General features: G+C 48.5%; 1 protein-coding gene across 4 annotated transcripts in view; it reads left to right on the top strand.

Moving 5' to 3' along the window:
* Nucleotides 1-17326, top strand: part of LOC135261921 (rho guanine nucleotide exchange factor 1-like) — a 42885-nt gene that overhangs the window by 8747 nt on the left and 16812 nt on the right. For 3 of the 4 annotated variants that reach the window (XM_064348619.1, XM_064348620.1, XM_064348618.1), the window contains exons 2-13: nt 1810-1896; nt 2408-2521; nt 3806-3904; nt 5235-5277; nt 5993-6098; nt 6663-6803; nt 10707-10730; nt 11531-11630; nt 12081-12147; nt 12549-12581; nt 13543-13728; nt 13949-14084. In XM_064348619.1, coding sequence (XP_064204689.1) covers nt 1846-1896; nt 2408-2521; nt 3806-3904; nt 5235-5277; nt 5993-6098; nt 6663-6803; nt 10707-10730; nt 11531-11630; nt 12081-12147; nt 12549-12581; nt 13543-13728; nt 13949-14084 — 1100 coding nt within the window. In that variant the 5' untranslated portion in view covers nt 1810-1845. Of the gene's footprint in view, nt 1-1809; nt 1897-2407; nt 2522-3805; nt 3905-5234; nt 5278-5992; nt 6099-6662; nt 6804-10706; nt 10731-11530; nt 11631-12080; nt 12148-12548; nt 12582-13542; nt 13729-13948; nt 14085-17326 lie in introns of those variants that run through there. The other variant, XM_064348621.1, reaches the window with a different exon arrangement.

The following is a 17326-nucleotide window of genomic DNA, read 5'->3' as shown; positions in this document are numbered from 1 at the left end:
CTACTCTATTTAATTGCACAGCATAGGCCTGTTCCCAATTTAAACCCTGCGATTTAACTTCTCCTTATATGGGCAAGTTGTTGTTATTAGATGACATCATAACAGTCCTGTCCATGAGCAGCTATAAGGAGTCATTCGGACCATAGTGAATAGCTAGACTCATGAATCACTGCAAAATGAAACAAATTTTACCTTCCATTGCCTTTATCTTTATTTCAGGAAACCGGTTCTATATCCCTGCGAATTATTCCGTATGTTAAAGCTAAAGGTAAAAAAAAAATAAAAAATGAAATCCATTGGGGTGGCAAACACTTAAGTGAGAAAGTTCAGACAATTCATCCTGCTGATCACTTATCTATGGAGTCGGAGGGACTTTTGCCTTTTGTTTTCCTAATTCAGTTCAGAAGTCTGGATTTCTATTTTTAATACGGCGAAAGCGTGCTCACGCAGTGCTGTAAAGGTTGGCTGGTCTCGACGCCAGAGACGCCAAGGGAAACATCCCCGTGCTTGTTATGGTGGTAGAGGTATTGAGGAGCGAACGCGACAGGAAGTTGACCCGGTTGCTGTGGAAACTCGGTGAGCTGGAGATCGTTTCGGACGCTCTCGCAGCGCGGCCGGGCCGTTTCAGCTTATCCGATCTGAAATCTGGCCGTCTGTTTCCGTGCGAACGTTCGAGAGCCCGACGCACTCGCCCCACTGAGCTTCTGTGTGATCTCTTATCCTTATCTGATATCATTTCCTGGGTGATTTTTGCTCTCTGACTCATCGTCGCCGTCTATTCCGGGTTTAAAGTTCATGACAGTTTAATGTTGACGATAATGTTTAATGTTGTCCTGGTTCCAGGAAACATTTACACAGTGGTTTAGAAATGCATTTTTTCTTTTGTAGTGCCGCACCATTACAGTTGAGACCCTGAATGTTTTTTTGTTTGTTTTTTAACCGCACTGGTGTCCCCACAGTCCCTGTGGAGTCTCCTCACAGTTGGTGTGACGCGCTTCGGTACTTTTAGAATCTGGATTCATCCCCGGAGTCGAGGGAACGCTGAAGGAAGTCGCGCCGCCGCGCGGTGCCGGTCGACCGGAGACAGACGCTTCGTACGCAGGTTGTAATTTCCTGCGCTGACTGCTGGCGGCGACTGGGAGCGACGGAGGGGGTTCTGCGGTCCGGCGGCTGGCGCGCGAGCTCAGCTCAGCTCAGCTCAGCTCAGCTCAGCTCAGCTCAGCTCAGCTCAGCTCAGCTCAGCTCAGCTCAGCTCGGCGAGGCCTGTCTGCGCGGCACCTGGCCTTGGCGCCAATCCCGCCAGGGCGACCCGAACGCGGCCCCCCCCGCGCGTAAAAACGAACCGCCAAGGGAAACGAAGCTAAGACCGTGACATCAAACCTGCGCAGTCGTTTCACGCTGCGCTGTCGATGCGCACGCGGCGCGCCCCGAGCTGACGTTTAGGGAAGTCGTCTGTGGAAGTTTAATGATCTTTGAGAGGTGCTCAGTGCTGCTTGCGCAACCTGTGGGTAGACCAAGGTCTCAGTGTGGCAAAAAAAAAGGAAGTCTTCTGCCAGCGTCATAGATGTGCTTCTCCTATGGAATGCTGGTCTTTTCTTTTTCTCCTAATTTGAAATATTAAGTTTTTTGTTGTTTTTTTCGCTAAGGTGGTGGTGGTTCCTTCTAGGTGCTTTCTAAAACATGCATTTTGATTATTTGAATATTTGTTACACCCCTGCAATGGTATATTGGGATCCCAACCAGGCGGTGTGTGTAAGTTCCATCTCTAACTCTCCGTCATCTCCCCCTCCCTCCCTCCCTCCCTCTCAGTCTGGGCTGTTTTGGGCCCCGTGCTCGAACCCCACCATGAGCATCATCGGAGCAGAGGACGATTTCTTCGAGAACGACCTGGGTCCCGTAAGTGGCCGTCGTATCTGTGGGGTTTGCTCAGACTTCAACGGAATAGGCTGTTTGTCATTCTGTGTAAACGGAGGGGGGGAGGGGGGTGGGGGTTCTGTGCTATGAAAGGAAGATGCCCGATGTGCTTCAAGCCAACTCATAAAAGAGGACTGAATAGGTGCTAAACTACCAGGGCTGTCAAACTAGAGACGACCTCCTTACCCGGACACTTCCCAGGGACTGGCCTGAAACAAACATGGCAGGGCTGACGGTGAACAGGGTAGACTGAGCATGGCGGACTGACGTTTCGACGTCGACGGCGTCTTCCTCAGAGGAAGCGTCTGTCTACCCTGCTCATTGGATCGTGTTTTTAGCCGCGAGCTCGGCGTGCTCCAGTGTGTTCCAGTGTTCCTTATTTCGGGCCAGCCCCCCCCCTGTGAAGTGTCCGGGCGAGAAGGCTTTTCTGGAGCTCTGCGCTGCGTTGGTGTGCGTAGCTCTCATGTGTTGGGTCTTGGCCTGGCTCCCCCAGACGGTGGACGACCAGTGCAGCCACTTCAACAGCATCGACCTGCTGAAGGACAGGCCTACTCACCTGCTGGTCTTCCTGCACCACGTCCTTCTGCAGTTTGACACTGCTCCACTGGTGAGTCTCTCGCTCTCTCTCTCTCTCTCTCTCTCTCTCCACTGGTCAGTCTCCTCCGCTTTCCCTCTCGCTCTTTCTCTCTCTCTCTACACACATACAACTGAGCAAAGGGAGGAAGAGAACAGGAATAGAAAGAGAGAGAAGGAAATGAGGGATAGAGTGAGGCATTTTGAGTTCGGCCTTCCTCAGTCCTCAGTTCATTTTAACAATCGCTCTCGTTTATTCTGTCTTTGTGTCTTTATGTTTACTGTTTACTTTTTTTTACTTTGGTTTTTGTTTTTTTGTTTGTTTTATTTTACTGTATCTCGTTGGGGCTGCAAACTGTGTGAAGGGTGCATTATGCATAAAGTCATTATTCATTTAATAGCTCCTATTTTCATTTTCAGTCAGCCCAGAGCAATTTTCCACCATCCCAGAATTCTTTGCAGTTGCCTTTTTTTCTTTTTTTTTTCTTCTTTTTTTTATCTTCAGCTGTCGTCGGCTGTTCAGCTTAACCAGCGAGGGCAGAAAAACACTCTAATCGCTATCTCTGGCTACGTGCCGCTCTAGCGTGCGGTTGTGCGAGTTCTTCCCCGCGTCAGACCGTTGCTTCCCCGAAACCCGCGAAAGTGCGCCTGTGAGGCTTGTTTTATCTCCTCCTCCCCGCGTCCAGACCACGTGACTCGCACAGATGAGCTGCTGCTCTTTTCTCGTCTCCCTCCCTCCCTCCCTCCGTCCCTCTCTCTGCTGAGGAGGAACCTACGGACTTCCTGAGCTGAGCTAGCGTACAGCACTTCATATTTAACTTTTTTACTTCTTACCTTTTAACTCTTACTCCTGTTTAGTACACCACTTTTTACCGCATTTTACATTTTTACTGCATGGGATTTTACTACATGTACTGTGTTGTCTTTTTGTGTTCATTTGATGCTTTTATATGTACTGTATTGTGTCTCTACGTGAGCTATGCACCAGCGAAAGACAAATTTCCATTATTGCCTGCATTAATGGACAATAAAGTTTTTGAATCTTGAATCTTGAATCTCTTTAGCTTACCCTGTACAGCCGCCCACGCAAAGTGTCCTGTCTGGTGTTTAGTCATGGTGTGTCACTCCAGCCCCTGACACCATGCGCTCTATGACTTCTGCGTTGGTGGAGAGCGGACTGTGATGCACAGGCCTGGTGAATGGATCAAAGCCTCCTCTGAATCCGTCCAAACGCTTCGTGCCCCCTTGACCTCCTCCCCTTTATCCACCTCTCCACGTCCCCCTGTCCCACCTCGTTTCCCTGTCTCCCTTCCCCCAGCTGTGCTACCTCCACGCCGACCTCTTCAAGCCCCTCAGCGCCAAAGAGACCAAGAAGCACTTCGTGGACTTCTACAACACGTTCGTGGACAAGGGAGCAGTAAGTAACCCGCCCTGCCAGCGGGCTGCGTCGTGATTGACTTCATCTTCTCCAGGGGTTAGGGGCTTCAGGAGCGTCTGCCCTTCTCTGGTTGCGTAGTAGATATATGCTGGCTAACGTTACTCTGTGGTTACCCCTGCGCATTTGCCATTGCAGTGCAGAACGGAGTCTCTGAATCAGCATGTTTCTCAAGGGGGGGGGCGGCAGAGTAGCATAGCGGGTAAGGAACCGGGCTCGTTACCGAAAGGTTGCAGGTTCAATTCCGGGGTAGGACACTGCTGTTGTACCCTTGAGCAAGGTACTTGCATTGCTTGTATATGTCCAGCTGCGTAAATGGATGCAGTGTCAATGCTATTTTAAAAAGTTGTGTAAGTAAAAAACATTCAAGTGGCTTTGGTTTCTCACTTGGGTTGTGGTGGTTGTTCCTCTTCGAATTTCACTGCAGCAGAACTTGCAGACACCAGGGTGTTACTTTCAGTCGCTCTGTGGGAATGCACTTCTCATGTCTGCACGGGTAGTTGCGGCAGGAGCGCCTTACCGTGCTTAGGCCTGCACTCTTTCGCTTGGTCATTCCTTCCTGTGTGAATTTGAATATTACATTTATCAAAAAGCCAAATGTACAGTCGGAAAAACATTGTAACCCTACAGCCAATAATAACTAATCGAGCAATAGGAAATGAAGTTTGTTGTGGGTAGTTATTGCTAGTTGTGGCTGGCAGCTTTAGTTATATGAAATGTATAAAAATTTTATTTTATCACAATTGAAAATTGTTGTTAATTGTTAGTCTGAAGAAGGGAGGTCCGAAAAGTCGATGGCATTATTGTTGTCTTATTGTGCTTATGTGAGCCATGTAGTGTGTATGTCTTATTGTGCTTATGTGAGCACTGTAGTGTGTATGTCTTATTGTGCTTATGTGAGCCCTGTAGTGTGTATGTTGTATTGTGCTTATGTGAGCCCTGTAGTGTGTATGTTGTATTATGCCTATGTGAGCCCTGTAGTTTTTTTGTCTTATTGTGCTTATGTCAGCCCTGTAGTGTGTATGTTGTATTGTGCTTATGTCAGCCCTGTAGTGTGTATGTTGTATTGTGCTTATGTGAGCCCTGTAGTTTTTTTGTCTTATTGTGCTTATGTCAGCCCTGTAGTGTGTATGTTGTATTGTGCTTATGTGAGCACTGTAGTGTGTATGTCGCATTGTGCTTATGTGAGCCCTGTAATGTGTATGTTGTATTGTGCTTATGTGAGCCCTGTAGTGTGTATGTAATGGATGTGTGTAATTGCTGAAGCAGGTCTGCTCTCTCTCCTGCTCTTCACTGTCTGTCTCTCGCTCAGATCCTCAGAGTGCCAGTGCCCACCCATGTGTCCGTTGAGTTCGGTAGGCTCTCAGATATTCCTCATTTACCCCCCTAAATCTCTCTCTGTCTCTCTCTCGCTCTCTCTCTCTCTGTCTCTCACTCTCTCTCTCTCCCCCCTCTCTGTCTCTCTCTCTCTCTCTCTCTCTCTCTCTCTCTGTCTCTCACTCTCTCTCTGTCTCTCTCTCTATCTCCCTATCTCTCTCTCTCTCCCCCCTCTCTCTGTCTCTCTCTATCTCCCCCCTCCTCTCTCTGTCTCTCTCTCTCTCTCAGTAAACTGTTATTTAAATGGGTTACTGATTAAAATCTCTTTTTTGCAAGAGACACTTGGCCAGATAAACAACAGCACACTTCCTACAGCATCATGATGCACGATGCGTAGTGAAGGCAGTACAAACACTGACATGTAGAATAGAATTTACAGTGGGGAAAAAATCTCAGAAGCACTGCCACAAAACGACAGTTTGACGGGTTTGTTTGTGTGTGTGTGTGTGTGTGCGCGTGGGTGCATGTGTGTGTGCATGTGCACGTGTACGTGCATGCGTGTGCTTGTGTGTGTGTGTGTGTGCGTGTGTATACGTACGTGTGCTTGTGTGTGTGTAAACACGGGCGTGCATGTGTGTGTGTGTGTGTGTGTGTGTGTGCGTACGTGCGCTTGTGTGTGTGCGTACGTGCGCTTGTGTGTGTGTGAACGCGGGCGTGTATGTGTGTGTGTGTGTGTGTGTGTGTGTGTCTCAGAGCGTTCACGTCCAGAAAGCATCAGTGAGGACATGCAGAAGCGCTTCACTGAGGAAATCCAGGCCCAGCTGGTACCCGAGATCATGCGGCAGCTGGATGACTTCAAGTGAGAACACGCCCACCCATTAACCAATCAGCACCCGGCAAATTTATGACAGAATAAGAATTGGAACATAGGGTGGTTCTTTGAACTAAACGGTTTGAGTCCGCCTAGCTTATCTACTCAATGCATGTAAAACATTATGTAAAACAGTTTCATAATTTTAATGCCTATTCCATGGGTTACACTTGGAATAGACTTTAAAAACTGCACTTTCTGCCAATAGCCTCTTATAAGTTTGTCCTGTATATACCTTTGCCCTGTACATGATTTAGCAAATTAACCAAATTAAATTTAGTGATTTCATGTGATTCATGTGAAGAACAGCCCGCAAAATCTGCACCTGTATTAAAAAAAAAAAGTGAAGAAAAAAGAACTACTGGTGTGGCTCAGTGCCTGAAATGCCATTAAACTACTTGATCACTTCTTTCTCTCTCTGCCTTAAACAGTACTGTGTGTACTGATGTCCCCCCACCCCCCAAACCCTTAACAGCACTGTGTTAATGTACTTCGCTCTGTCTGAGCGTTCATACTAACAAATTCTTAATTTGCCCCCCCGCCCGCCCGCAGGCAGAAGAGGATGATGGGAATGATACTCAACGAGCACGAGCTGATCGAGGTGGAGTCCCACCACCCCACGGAGAGGATCCCCACGGAGATGAAGGAGAAGGCCGTGGCGGAAAACCTGCTGGAGAAGCTCTCCGACATCCCGTGAGTGCTAATCGCCGCTAACACGACCGTCACAGCTGCTACGTGCTAGCGCCTCACTAACACTACAGCGCGGCGTGCTAATCGCTGCTAACATGGCCGTCATAGCTGCTACATGCTAGCGGCTCACTGACACTACAGCGCGGCGTGCTAACCGCTGCTAACATGGCCGTCACAGCTGCTACACGCTAGCGGCTCACTGACACTACAGCGCGGCGTGCTAACCGCTGCTAACACGGCCGTCACAGCTGCTACACGCTAGCGCCTCGCTGACACTACAGCGCGGCGTGCTAATCGCTGCTAACATGGCCGTCACAGCTGCTACACGCTAGCGGCTCACTGACACTACAGCGCGGCGTGCGAACTGCTGCTAACATGGCCGTCACAGCTGCTACACGCTAGCGCCCCACTGACACTACAGCACGGCGTGCTAATCGCTGCTAACATGGCCGTCACAGCTGCTACACGCTAGCGGCCCACTGACACTACAGCACGGCGTGCTAATCGCTGCTAACATGGCCGTCATAGCTGCTACACGCTAGCGCCTCACTGACACTACAGCGCGGCGTGCTAACCGCTGCTAACATGGCCGTCACAGCTGCTAGACACTAGCGCCTCACTGACACTACAGAACACGGAGCACCAGCCGAAGTGGGAGGGACAAAAGTAAACCATGAACGGTCAACTTTACAACTTTTCGAGCCTATTTGAACCGCTTTTGTGTACGTTTTTGTACACGCCAGTTTGTTTTAATTGCTCCTTTGTTCGTTTGTCTAATGCTCATTTTGCTGTTCTATCTTAATGGCCCAAAGCGTGGTGCGGCGGTCAGGGAACTGGGTGTGGGACCCGGAGGCCGCACTGCCGTTGTACCGATGAGTAAGATGCTCGGACCGGGTCTCAAACGGCGAAAACGCTGCCTTCGCGGGCGGCACTCCGAGGCAGGAACACGCCGAGGCGCGTCTCGTTAGAAAGTTAGCGAAAAAAACGATGCCTGCTAAGGCGCCGTCGGTCGGACGATTTTGAAGGCAGCATCGGACGCATCCGGGTTAGGATATCCCATAGGCCTTTGCAATTACCTCAGGCTTCGTCCATTAAAGTAATGGCGGCGTAAAATGGCGGCGCAGCTCGTTTACAAGTGAGAGTATCCAGTGAACGCGATAATTTGTCGTTATATTTTTACGAATGCATTTTAGTTATACTATATAACTGGAATAAGGTATGTAGCTTTTAAGCCTCAGTGAGCTTTCCATGAAGTAGCCAGCTGCCTTATAGATGATTTTCAGCTCATTTTCAGCAGGAGACCGTTTAACTGAAGTAGCAGGCAAACAAGCACCGATTGGCACTGTCCTCTAGCATTACTGCAGAAAGAGCTGACCTGGTCTTCCTACTTGCCATTTTACTTTTTCGGTAAATGGTTAATCGACCGCATTTATATAGCGCTTTTATCCGAATCGCTTTACAATTGATGCCTCTCATTCACCCATTCACACACACACTCACACACCAACGGTGAAAGGCTGCCATGCAAGGTGCCAATCAGCTCTTTGGGAGCAATTAGGGGTTAGGTGCACATTTTCCTATCGACTTTAATTTGTGCTCTTCAGTATCGCTCTTCAGCATAGCGGCTATCGATAGGGAAATGCAGCAGTTTCGCTTTTACTCTTAGCCTAGCATCGTTAGCCCCAGCGCTCTGTAAGCTGCTGTATGAGTTTGCTTGCTGACAGAATAAATGTAAGCACAAGAGCTGGAGAGTGGATTAGCCCGTTGGACTAACACTGTGGAGGGGGGGTGGGGAGTTGGAAAAGGAACTTGAGTGGTATCAACCCCCTCTATGCCAGACCAGCTTGGCAGAGGACCAACGCTGAGCTGGTGAGAGGGGAGAAGGCAGGAGGAGGAGGGGGGGTGGGTGGTGGGGCGGGGTGAGGTAGAGGAAGGGAAAGACGAAGTCAGAGCTGCCACGCTGGCAGAAAGCGGGGGGGAGTGGGGGTTTCCTCCGTGGCACCCATCCAACCAGGGGGGGAGGACTACTGCAGTCTGATCGGACTTGAGAAGGGTGTTCGTTTGTCGCTGGGAGACGGGGGGGGAAAACGGTTGCTAGCGCAGCGCTAACGAGGCTCTGCCTCGGCGCGGCGGCTCTTCGGCACTCCCAGCGCGACCGCGCCAGCTGTTAGCGGTTAGCAGTCCTCTCTCACGCGCAGCAGGTCACACATCAGGCCTACCGCGCTGCAGCTTTTATTTACCTCCTGCCAACAAATTCACACGTGTACAGATTGGAAGTTGTTGTTTAAGACAGAAAAAATAAAGGGCAACTAAATTTAATATTTGGGAATTGACTTTAAACCAGCCTTTAGCTTGTACACAGTACTTGTATTTAGCTAAGATGTTTTCTGGATTAAGAGCTGACAGCCAATCAGTGATGGGAACAAGGTCTTCATTGTGATATCATACAGTGACATCATAACAGAGAACGAGCTGAGGCGGTAGACTCAGTGCTCTTTCTGTAACGTACAATCCTCTCTTTCTCTCGCTCTCTCACTCAGAAAGCTTCGAGTCCTTGATTCAAACACACGATGTCTGTGTTTTCTCAACTGCTTTCACTCTCCGCTTACATGACAACATACTTTCCTTTTCCTCTAACCACGAAGGAAGGGAGCCTGCTTGTCTCTGATTGGTTCATCCTGGGAAACCCCATACAAGTCCCTCCCTTAATGATCTTTGAAGAGATCCTATTTCTTAACACTCGGCGGGCATATTGCATCAGACGGACCTTTTTTGACCAAGCCCAGTTCAGACATACTGCCTCATAGACTGGGGAAAGTAGACATTTATGATTTAATTGAATTGAAAACGTATTCTCTGGAATAAGTGCTGCCTACTTTCGTTGACCATGTTTTGTTTTTCTAGCAGGTCGGCGACTAATGATGTATCAAATTAATTTTGTTTATTATGCTTTAAAATTTTTTCTTTGTTTGTTTTTTTATTCTTTTTGAATTCATTAAAATATTTTCTGTTGCACACATTTACACTGGCCGGATGTTTTGTTTCGCCTTCCTTTTCGTCTGGCTAGCAGTCGGTTCGTTTAGTTTCCTCCGGCTCCAGTCACGAGATCACTAGCGCTGCTCTGACTGCAGGACAGGAAAAACGGGTTCGATTCCGCTCTCCTGAGCCACTGCGCAAAATCACGAGCGTGAAAAGGCACAACACAGCTCAGGCGTTGAGGTTAACGGATCTGACTGGGCGCGTGGCTCCTCCCTCTACAAAGGGATTTCTGTGTTTTTTTTAACGACCAAAAGGGTTCTCGTTTACTGCCTCAGTTCAACTTCATACGTTTCAGGTATCTTATCATTGTCACCTCATTTGTGTGCTGGTACGTCTGTTCAGAACACGTCCTCTTTCACAGTAACGGCTAGGCCAAGACGATCGGCAAATATAAATATACAGTGAAGACCTTTGAGGGACACAGAGAGCACACACATAACCTCTCTCCCTGCCCAGGCGAGGTTGTAAAAAGAACATCAGTCATAACCGTGCCATGAATGGGTTAAAAGTGAGTCACTGATGTGGAGAGAACTGGCAGCCTCTGTGTATGTGCCCTTGGAGAGAGATTGAAATGTCATCTTATTGAAAGTTTGTCTGGGTAAAAGTCGGCGGTCATTTTAAGTGAACCCCAGGGAAATATTTGTTGATGAAAAAAAAAAAAACCCCCTTTGTGGGGCATATGTATTTAAAACTGTAAACAACGTCTTTGCTTTTCTGACAGAATACAACCCCGGTGTACAACATATTTTTGCCTTTTGCACGAACGCGTGTGTGACCGCTTGTCCGTCGTGGTCTTGTGCACGTTCCGTCTGGGTTGACAGGCTGAGTCAGGGTTCCCTCTGACCGCGCTTCCTCTTCTCTTTTCAGACCCGGCATCGACGAGGACAAATAGTGAGTGTCCGCACGCGGCTCTCCGTTCTTGCGGCGGCCTGGGCTTCGGGGACCAGCCCTGGCGACGAAGCCCCGCCCAGCGCCCTGTCCCCGGCGCAGACAGTGCGGATGTATCCCTGCTGCTCCCGTCTGTGGCCCCGGGTCTGACTCACGCGGAGTCGTTCTCCCCCGAGCCAAGAGGAATCCGTTTAAAAATAACTAAAACAGCCGCCAACCGTACTGCTTAATTCCAGCCTCTTGATTGTTTAGAGCAGTGTTTATGTAACTGTGGGTCGAGACCCGAAATGGGTCACAGGAGTGTATGAGTTTGGTTCTGGAATGAGTCTGTAGTCCGTTAGGCCCTGTGCTGTCAACAGGCAGGCAGACCTCTGGGAGTCCTTGGAGGTACTATTTATAGTCATTGCATACTAAGCTCCCTGGCCAGACTTGATATGTAATGACTATATGTATATATATATAGGAAAATATTTCAAAATAAATGTTGTATTTTAATTTTAATATTTTTGTAACTTATGATGGGGGTCCCCTGGATGCCTTTGAGTTTACATGGGGGTCCCTGGAGCAGAAAAGGTGGAAAACGCCTCCCTCAGGCTGTGCTAGTATGTGTATTTGAGGGGTCCCTGAAAGGTACTAAATATTTCATTTGGGTCCCAATGTTAAGAACCGGTGGTTTGGAATGCACTTGCCTGGCCACTGCAGATGTGTGTCTTCTTTATTGTCGCTAGTGTGCGTGACCTCTGCTGTGACTGAGACAGTGACGCCAAGCTCGTGGGTCTCAGTCCGTCTTTGTCCCCCCGCAGCACCGCCATCTTCGCCGCCCTGGTCTCCTACATGAAGCACCTGGGCGTTAAGTACAGGACCCACGACGGCAAGAAGTCCAGAGGGTTCTTCAAGAAAAGGGTAGCGGACAAATTGCCCATGAGTCTTACAATTCTGTGAATACTTGATCAATGGAAGATAAAATGCTGAAAAAAAAAAAATCCAAGACAGCTATGAAATGAAATATAGACAAAACTCTATGCTTTACAGAAGGTGTATGGCTAAATGTATATTTACCAAAAAAAGGGCCCAGACAAAATGTAAAACGATAAAGCAAATGGAACATGAAACCGTTTTCATAGCTTTGTGTGGAGCTTATGGTGTGCATTCTAACAGACTGCAGAATCGTACTGTTTCTTGACCCAAGGGACAGACTTACGTTGGTGGGAAAAGTTTTTGGTGAACGAGTTGTTCTGGACATTGTACCGTGCTGACATCCGTGACAAGACCTTGACACGACCTAGACATCCAGCGTGACATTTTAGGGGGAGGACGCAACACCGAGGTAAATGTTCTGTGCCTGCGTTTCAGAATCCCCTGAGGAGGTTCGAAGATTCAGCCCGACAGAGATTCCCCAACATACCTTGGATTGGGAGCAGTACGTCCGCCTCGTACTCCACACTTACACCTCTGTAATATGCAGTGACTCCGCCCTAGGATTGCTTTCCTCCTAACTGGAGATATTTTAGATCTTTTCATTGTACTATACAGGTCTTCACAGGCAGTTAGAAAGTGAATCGTGCCATAACATGCCATTCTGCAGTGTTTCAGACATGATTTAGGATTGCTGCATCAAGCAGCATTGCATCCTGGGCTTGTAGTGACCTCCAGGAAAATACTATTCGAGAAGCCGGGCTAGTATGAGTGGTCGTGTGCTGTGCTCTGTCCTGGATGGTTGACCCAGATGTCTGACTGTTATGGCCTGTTGCCATGGAAACTGTTCGAGCGAGCAAAACATGAAAAAGCACAAACTCTCTTGCCCTGTTTTTCTTTTTTCAGATGAAATCAAAATGCCCAAACTGGAGAATGAAGGTACCTCAGCCTGCGCTCACTGTTCTCCACCCCGCTCCCCTATTTTATTTATTTATTTATTTTGAGTAATCACTTCCTTACTAATCAAATCCAATGCATGCTGGCATGTACCTAGTCAAACTGAGGGGTTGGTTTTCAAGCTCAGGATTACTGGTTATGGGTTTGCTTTGGGTAATATTATTTCCCTTTCCCCATTTCCTTTGTTTTGAGAAGGGCCTGTAGATTTTAATTTTGTTATATTTTGCAGTTATAATCATTTTTTTTTCTTTCATGGATTCAATAAGTGGAAGGAGTTGCTCTTGAAGTCCAAATTTAAAATCTGTGAAAAATTCCACTAAATTGAACTGGCTCTGAATTGAATTTGGCCAATAACATTTCGCTTAATTGTGGTGGTTCACAATCGACAGTACCACTATACCACGATTGGGGGAAACCAATGCATTTCATCATTACTTCAAAATTTGATTCCATTAAATATTTTTCTATTTCTTCTGATTGATGGTCATTTTCATTCAATGTGCCACACATAAGCTACGGTGATAACTAGAGGGAGAAAGGAAACGCTGTCAAAAAATATCCAGGAAAAGTGAGGCTTTGGTTGTGGAAGCACTGAGCTCTCCATATCCCATGTATTTAACCGACATGTATTTGTATCTGAGGCTCGAAACTGCAGTTCTTCCTGCAGCGCCCCCTGCCCGTAAGGTTGGTAACGCATGTCAGCGTTCAGGGTATTTTAGATTCTCAGATTAGGAATGCCTCTCGCTGAAATCAAGAAAAAGAAATACAAAAAAAAAGAAATCTGGCATTGTAGTTAGATTGTTTCTCATATTTCTTAAAAAATTTCTTTAAAAAAAAAAAAAATCTATCTATGCCCTCTGTTTTCTCGGGTTTTATTCCCTAACATATTATTATCTTCTCCCTACGCTTTGTCCTTTTTCACCGTCCTTCCGTTTCCGTGCAGGTGAGAAAGAGAAGGCGGTCCCCCCTACCCGCATCGTGGGCCCCGAACCCAGCCCGCTGCCCTTTCCGCACAAGAAACAGGCCTCCATGGGGCCTCCGGGGGGTCACCTGGGGTCAGAGGGCAGTGAGGGTTCAGGGGTCAGCGTCAGCATGACCGCCAGCCTGGACTCCTCCCAACCCGATTTTGGTAAGAAGAGTGGGTGAAACGGGGGCAGAAATTTGAAAAGAAGTGAAGAAGGATAAAGTGGAGAAGTTTCCCACAAAATGTCAAGTTCGTCCTTAAAATGCTGTCGAACAACCACGGGAAACATACATGTGTACGTACATGTGCACTGTGGTCACTCTGTTCTGTACACATTGTGACACAAGTATCACTCTCTCTCTCTCCCTCCCTCTCTCTCTCTCAGGGCTGCTCAGTCGCTCTGAAACCCTGGTGGTGTCGGAAACGGTGGAGGTGCCCCCCGCGTTCAAGGGGGGGCCGTCCGTCTCGGACCTCACCCCGACCAGCGAACCCGCCGTGGACGACAGCCAGGACGGAGACAGGTGAGACAGGACCTCCAGACGCACGCGGACGGAGACGGACCGTCACCGCAAGACAGAAAAAAAAACACACATTTCACACTAAAGAACAGCACTAAACGCCCTCTCGTGTGCTACAAGCTCCATATAAGGCCTGGGTGGGCGGACCCCGCTGTAACGTTCAGCGGCTGCCGAGCATCGTCAAGTACACTGAGAAACACCTGACATTTAAGGCACCGCACACGCAGTAAAACTCAGGGGGGTCGACAGTGGGTCACGGGTGACTTTTCACTTTTTAATCACCACACCTCGCTTGACTGAAGGGGCCGGGGTCAAACTCCCCTTGGGGTTGGCGGCTATGCTGTGTCCCTGCTGTGCGCTATCGCTCTCGCTGCTGCCACTGTTGCCGCAGAGACAAAGTACAGGAATTTGGAGATGGCCCCTTACATGGGGGGGCCGGGGGATGGGGGGGGGGGGGCGAATAAACAGGCCCGGTCCCTGCCTTCAGCCACCCTCTCCGACCCTGCTCTGCAATGTTTTCCTCCTTCCTCATCACCCCATCTCAGTCTCTTTCTCTCCGCTGCTCTTCCTTTCGTTTCATGTTTCATTTAACCAACTTGACTTTGTCCAGTTTCCGTAAATACCTTTCTGCTCTAGCTCTTGAGTGCTATACTGTAAGTCCATAGAACAGCCACGCTGTGATACGTTGAAAGTGCTTTGTGTTCGTGCTTTGATGTGCAATTGAGCACCGCTCAGCAATTTGCGGAGTAGACAAAGAACAGTATCAAACCCACGATATGGTTATATGTGAAAATATACCTAAATTAATACAGGTGAATATATATTAGTAATATATGCCTAAACACCTCGGGTTTCTATCAGAAGAAAAGAATGCGTAAATGTCTGTCATCAAGCATTCATTAATCAATCATTCTATCCATGTAAAATGAACCTTGTATATCCATCCAGTCGCCATCCTGGGCGTGTATTTTGTGGTCCACATTCAGTGAAGGCGAATGTGGGTGAGGTAGCGAGCTGTGTGCGTTTGATTTTGGCGCTAAATCGGTGCGTTTTAATCGAGCGAAGCGTCGTCTCACGCTTTCAGAAAACAGCTCGACAGGTACGCCAGCCCTGCGGTGCTTTTCGAAATCCGCAGTGTGTTCGTTTGTCGCTACTAAACCCCGTCCTCTGGCACGCTTGAAGCCGCTGCTGTGCGTGTGTGTGCGTGCGTGCGTGCGCGCGCGCATTCCTGCTCTGCCACCAGGGGGCGCTGTGTCCCGCGTGGGGCTGTTCTGTGCCGCGTCGCGTCGTAAGATGGGTTTGAGAAGCGCATGTTCCTGTCCGTTTGGGGGTCGTCGCCTGGTGTCGGCGTTTGTGCTTTTCGCTCCTCGTTCAGGGTTTCCGCTGTCGCTGTCGAAACGTATCAAGTGTCACAGTGTTTCAGCACCTTAAAGGAAAAATTCCCTGGGTTAATGCTGTATGTCATTTCTTGTGTTTAATTGGAGTAGCAAGAGCAACTGAATGTAGCTCGATTCCATTTCTTAAGACGGAGAACGTACCTTTTTAAAAAATTTTCCGAAGCAGGTCTTCTGATTCGGCGTTCCTGATGCAATTCTCAGCGAGCATTCTTTGTTAGAATCTCAAAGACATGATTTACAACGACTTTCAAAGAACCGCGGAACCGTGGGGGCGAGGAAATGGCGAAACAGCCGTGCACGCCCTGTTTTAAAATCTGGCTCTGAAAGAGGACCGTCGTGATGCCGGACGCTCGATTGGCCGAGGGCAAGCGTCCGCACTTTGATTCTGGAGTCGTCAGGTTAATGACGGATAGCTGAGAGAGCCTGACTGCCGGCTTCGATATTCCTTCCGGTTAAAACGGGCGTGGAGTTCCGTGTAAATATTGATATTTATTTGGGTAAATATGAGGAGCTCCATCTTGTCAAGCACGTCCATCTTGTCCGTCGTGCTATGGGTGTTTGTATTGTCTCCTCTGCAGATAGTAACGATAATCTGTTAACATTTTGGGGTGAATTTTTCCTTTAAGATTGGCGTGTTTGAGTCCTCACCATGCCTGGGGGGGGGGGTCAGGAGGGACCCCTCCCTGTGAATGTCTGTCGGCGGCGGTGTGTGCTTGCTTGCGTTTTCGTTTTGTCTCCGTTGGGCCTCGTTGTTTTGTTTTGTTTTGTTTTGTTTTGTTTTGTTTTGTTTTGTTTTGTTTTGTTTTGTTTTGTTTTGTTTTGTTTTGTTTTGTTTTGTTTCCCTCTCTGTTTGCGTCGAGCCGTGTCCGCTCTTTCGCCCCCTTGGATTCCGCGCCAGCGGTCTCCATGAGCATGCTGCACGCGCGGGGGTGGGGTGGGGGGGTTCGTCTCTGTGTGACGGGGGCGGTTTTTTGGGTGTGTAACAAAGCGTTGTCCCGTGTTTTTGCAGACGCAAGCCAAGGTGGGTCTCTACAGCAGTGGAGCGGATTCTCAGCCTGTCCTGGCCTGTGTGCAATGCTCAGAACATGCCTCACTCACCGCACCACATGCACGCACACGCGCCACACAGACCCACACGCAGAGCCGACGCACCAGCATACGCAACACGGCAACATTACACTCTCACTGCTACGCTTGACAACAGCGTTTCACACTACACTTTAACAGCAGCTGCACTCGCACGTAATATGCGTGCATGCACACACGCACACGCACACGTACGTACACGCACACGCACGCACACACACGCATGGCTAAGTATTGTTTTTCCTTGGACCTCAGTTGTGAAATAAATCCGATTTTGAAAGTATGTGGCAGAGCAGGCAGCCTTGATTGTTATGTGAGGTGGAGAGTGGAAGTATGATCACTTGTGTGTTGCAATATGAGTAGCTGAAGAGGGATCAGTCTTTTAGACTGGGGGAAGTGGGTCATTGCACATTGACGTAAGAAAGGGTCAGAGCTGTGATTGGTCTGCTGTAATTCAGATGTCACAGGATGTGTGTAACGGACACGTTCGTGTGTGTCTTTTCTGGGGTGTTCCTGCTTGGGTCTGTTGATCACTCACTTTTCCCTGTATCATGCTTTCTCTCTCATCATTCTCTGTTGCCTGGATTTCCATCGCTCCTGATCTGTTACTTTTCCTTTCATTAACTCCACAAACACTCCACGCCCACTCTTCCTCTGGTCTTACGTTATCTTCCACCCATCCATCAATCCATCTTTCATCCCTTCATCCCTTCATCTCCATTCCCTGGCCTGATTTCACCTCCTCCTTCCCCTTCACTGTCA

This window comes from Anguilla rostrata, chromosome 8 (assembly GCF_018555375.3).
Source record: "Anguilla rostrata isolate EN2019 chromosome 8, ASM1855537v3, whole genome shotgun sequence".
Taxonomy (NCBI): domain Eukaryota; kingdom Metazoa; phylum Chordata; class Actinopteri; order Anguilliformes; family Anguillidae; genus Anguilla; species Anguilla rostrata.
Note: the sequence above shows the minus strand (reverse complement) of the source record. Positions and strands in the feature narration are given on the sequence as shown.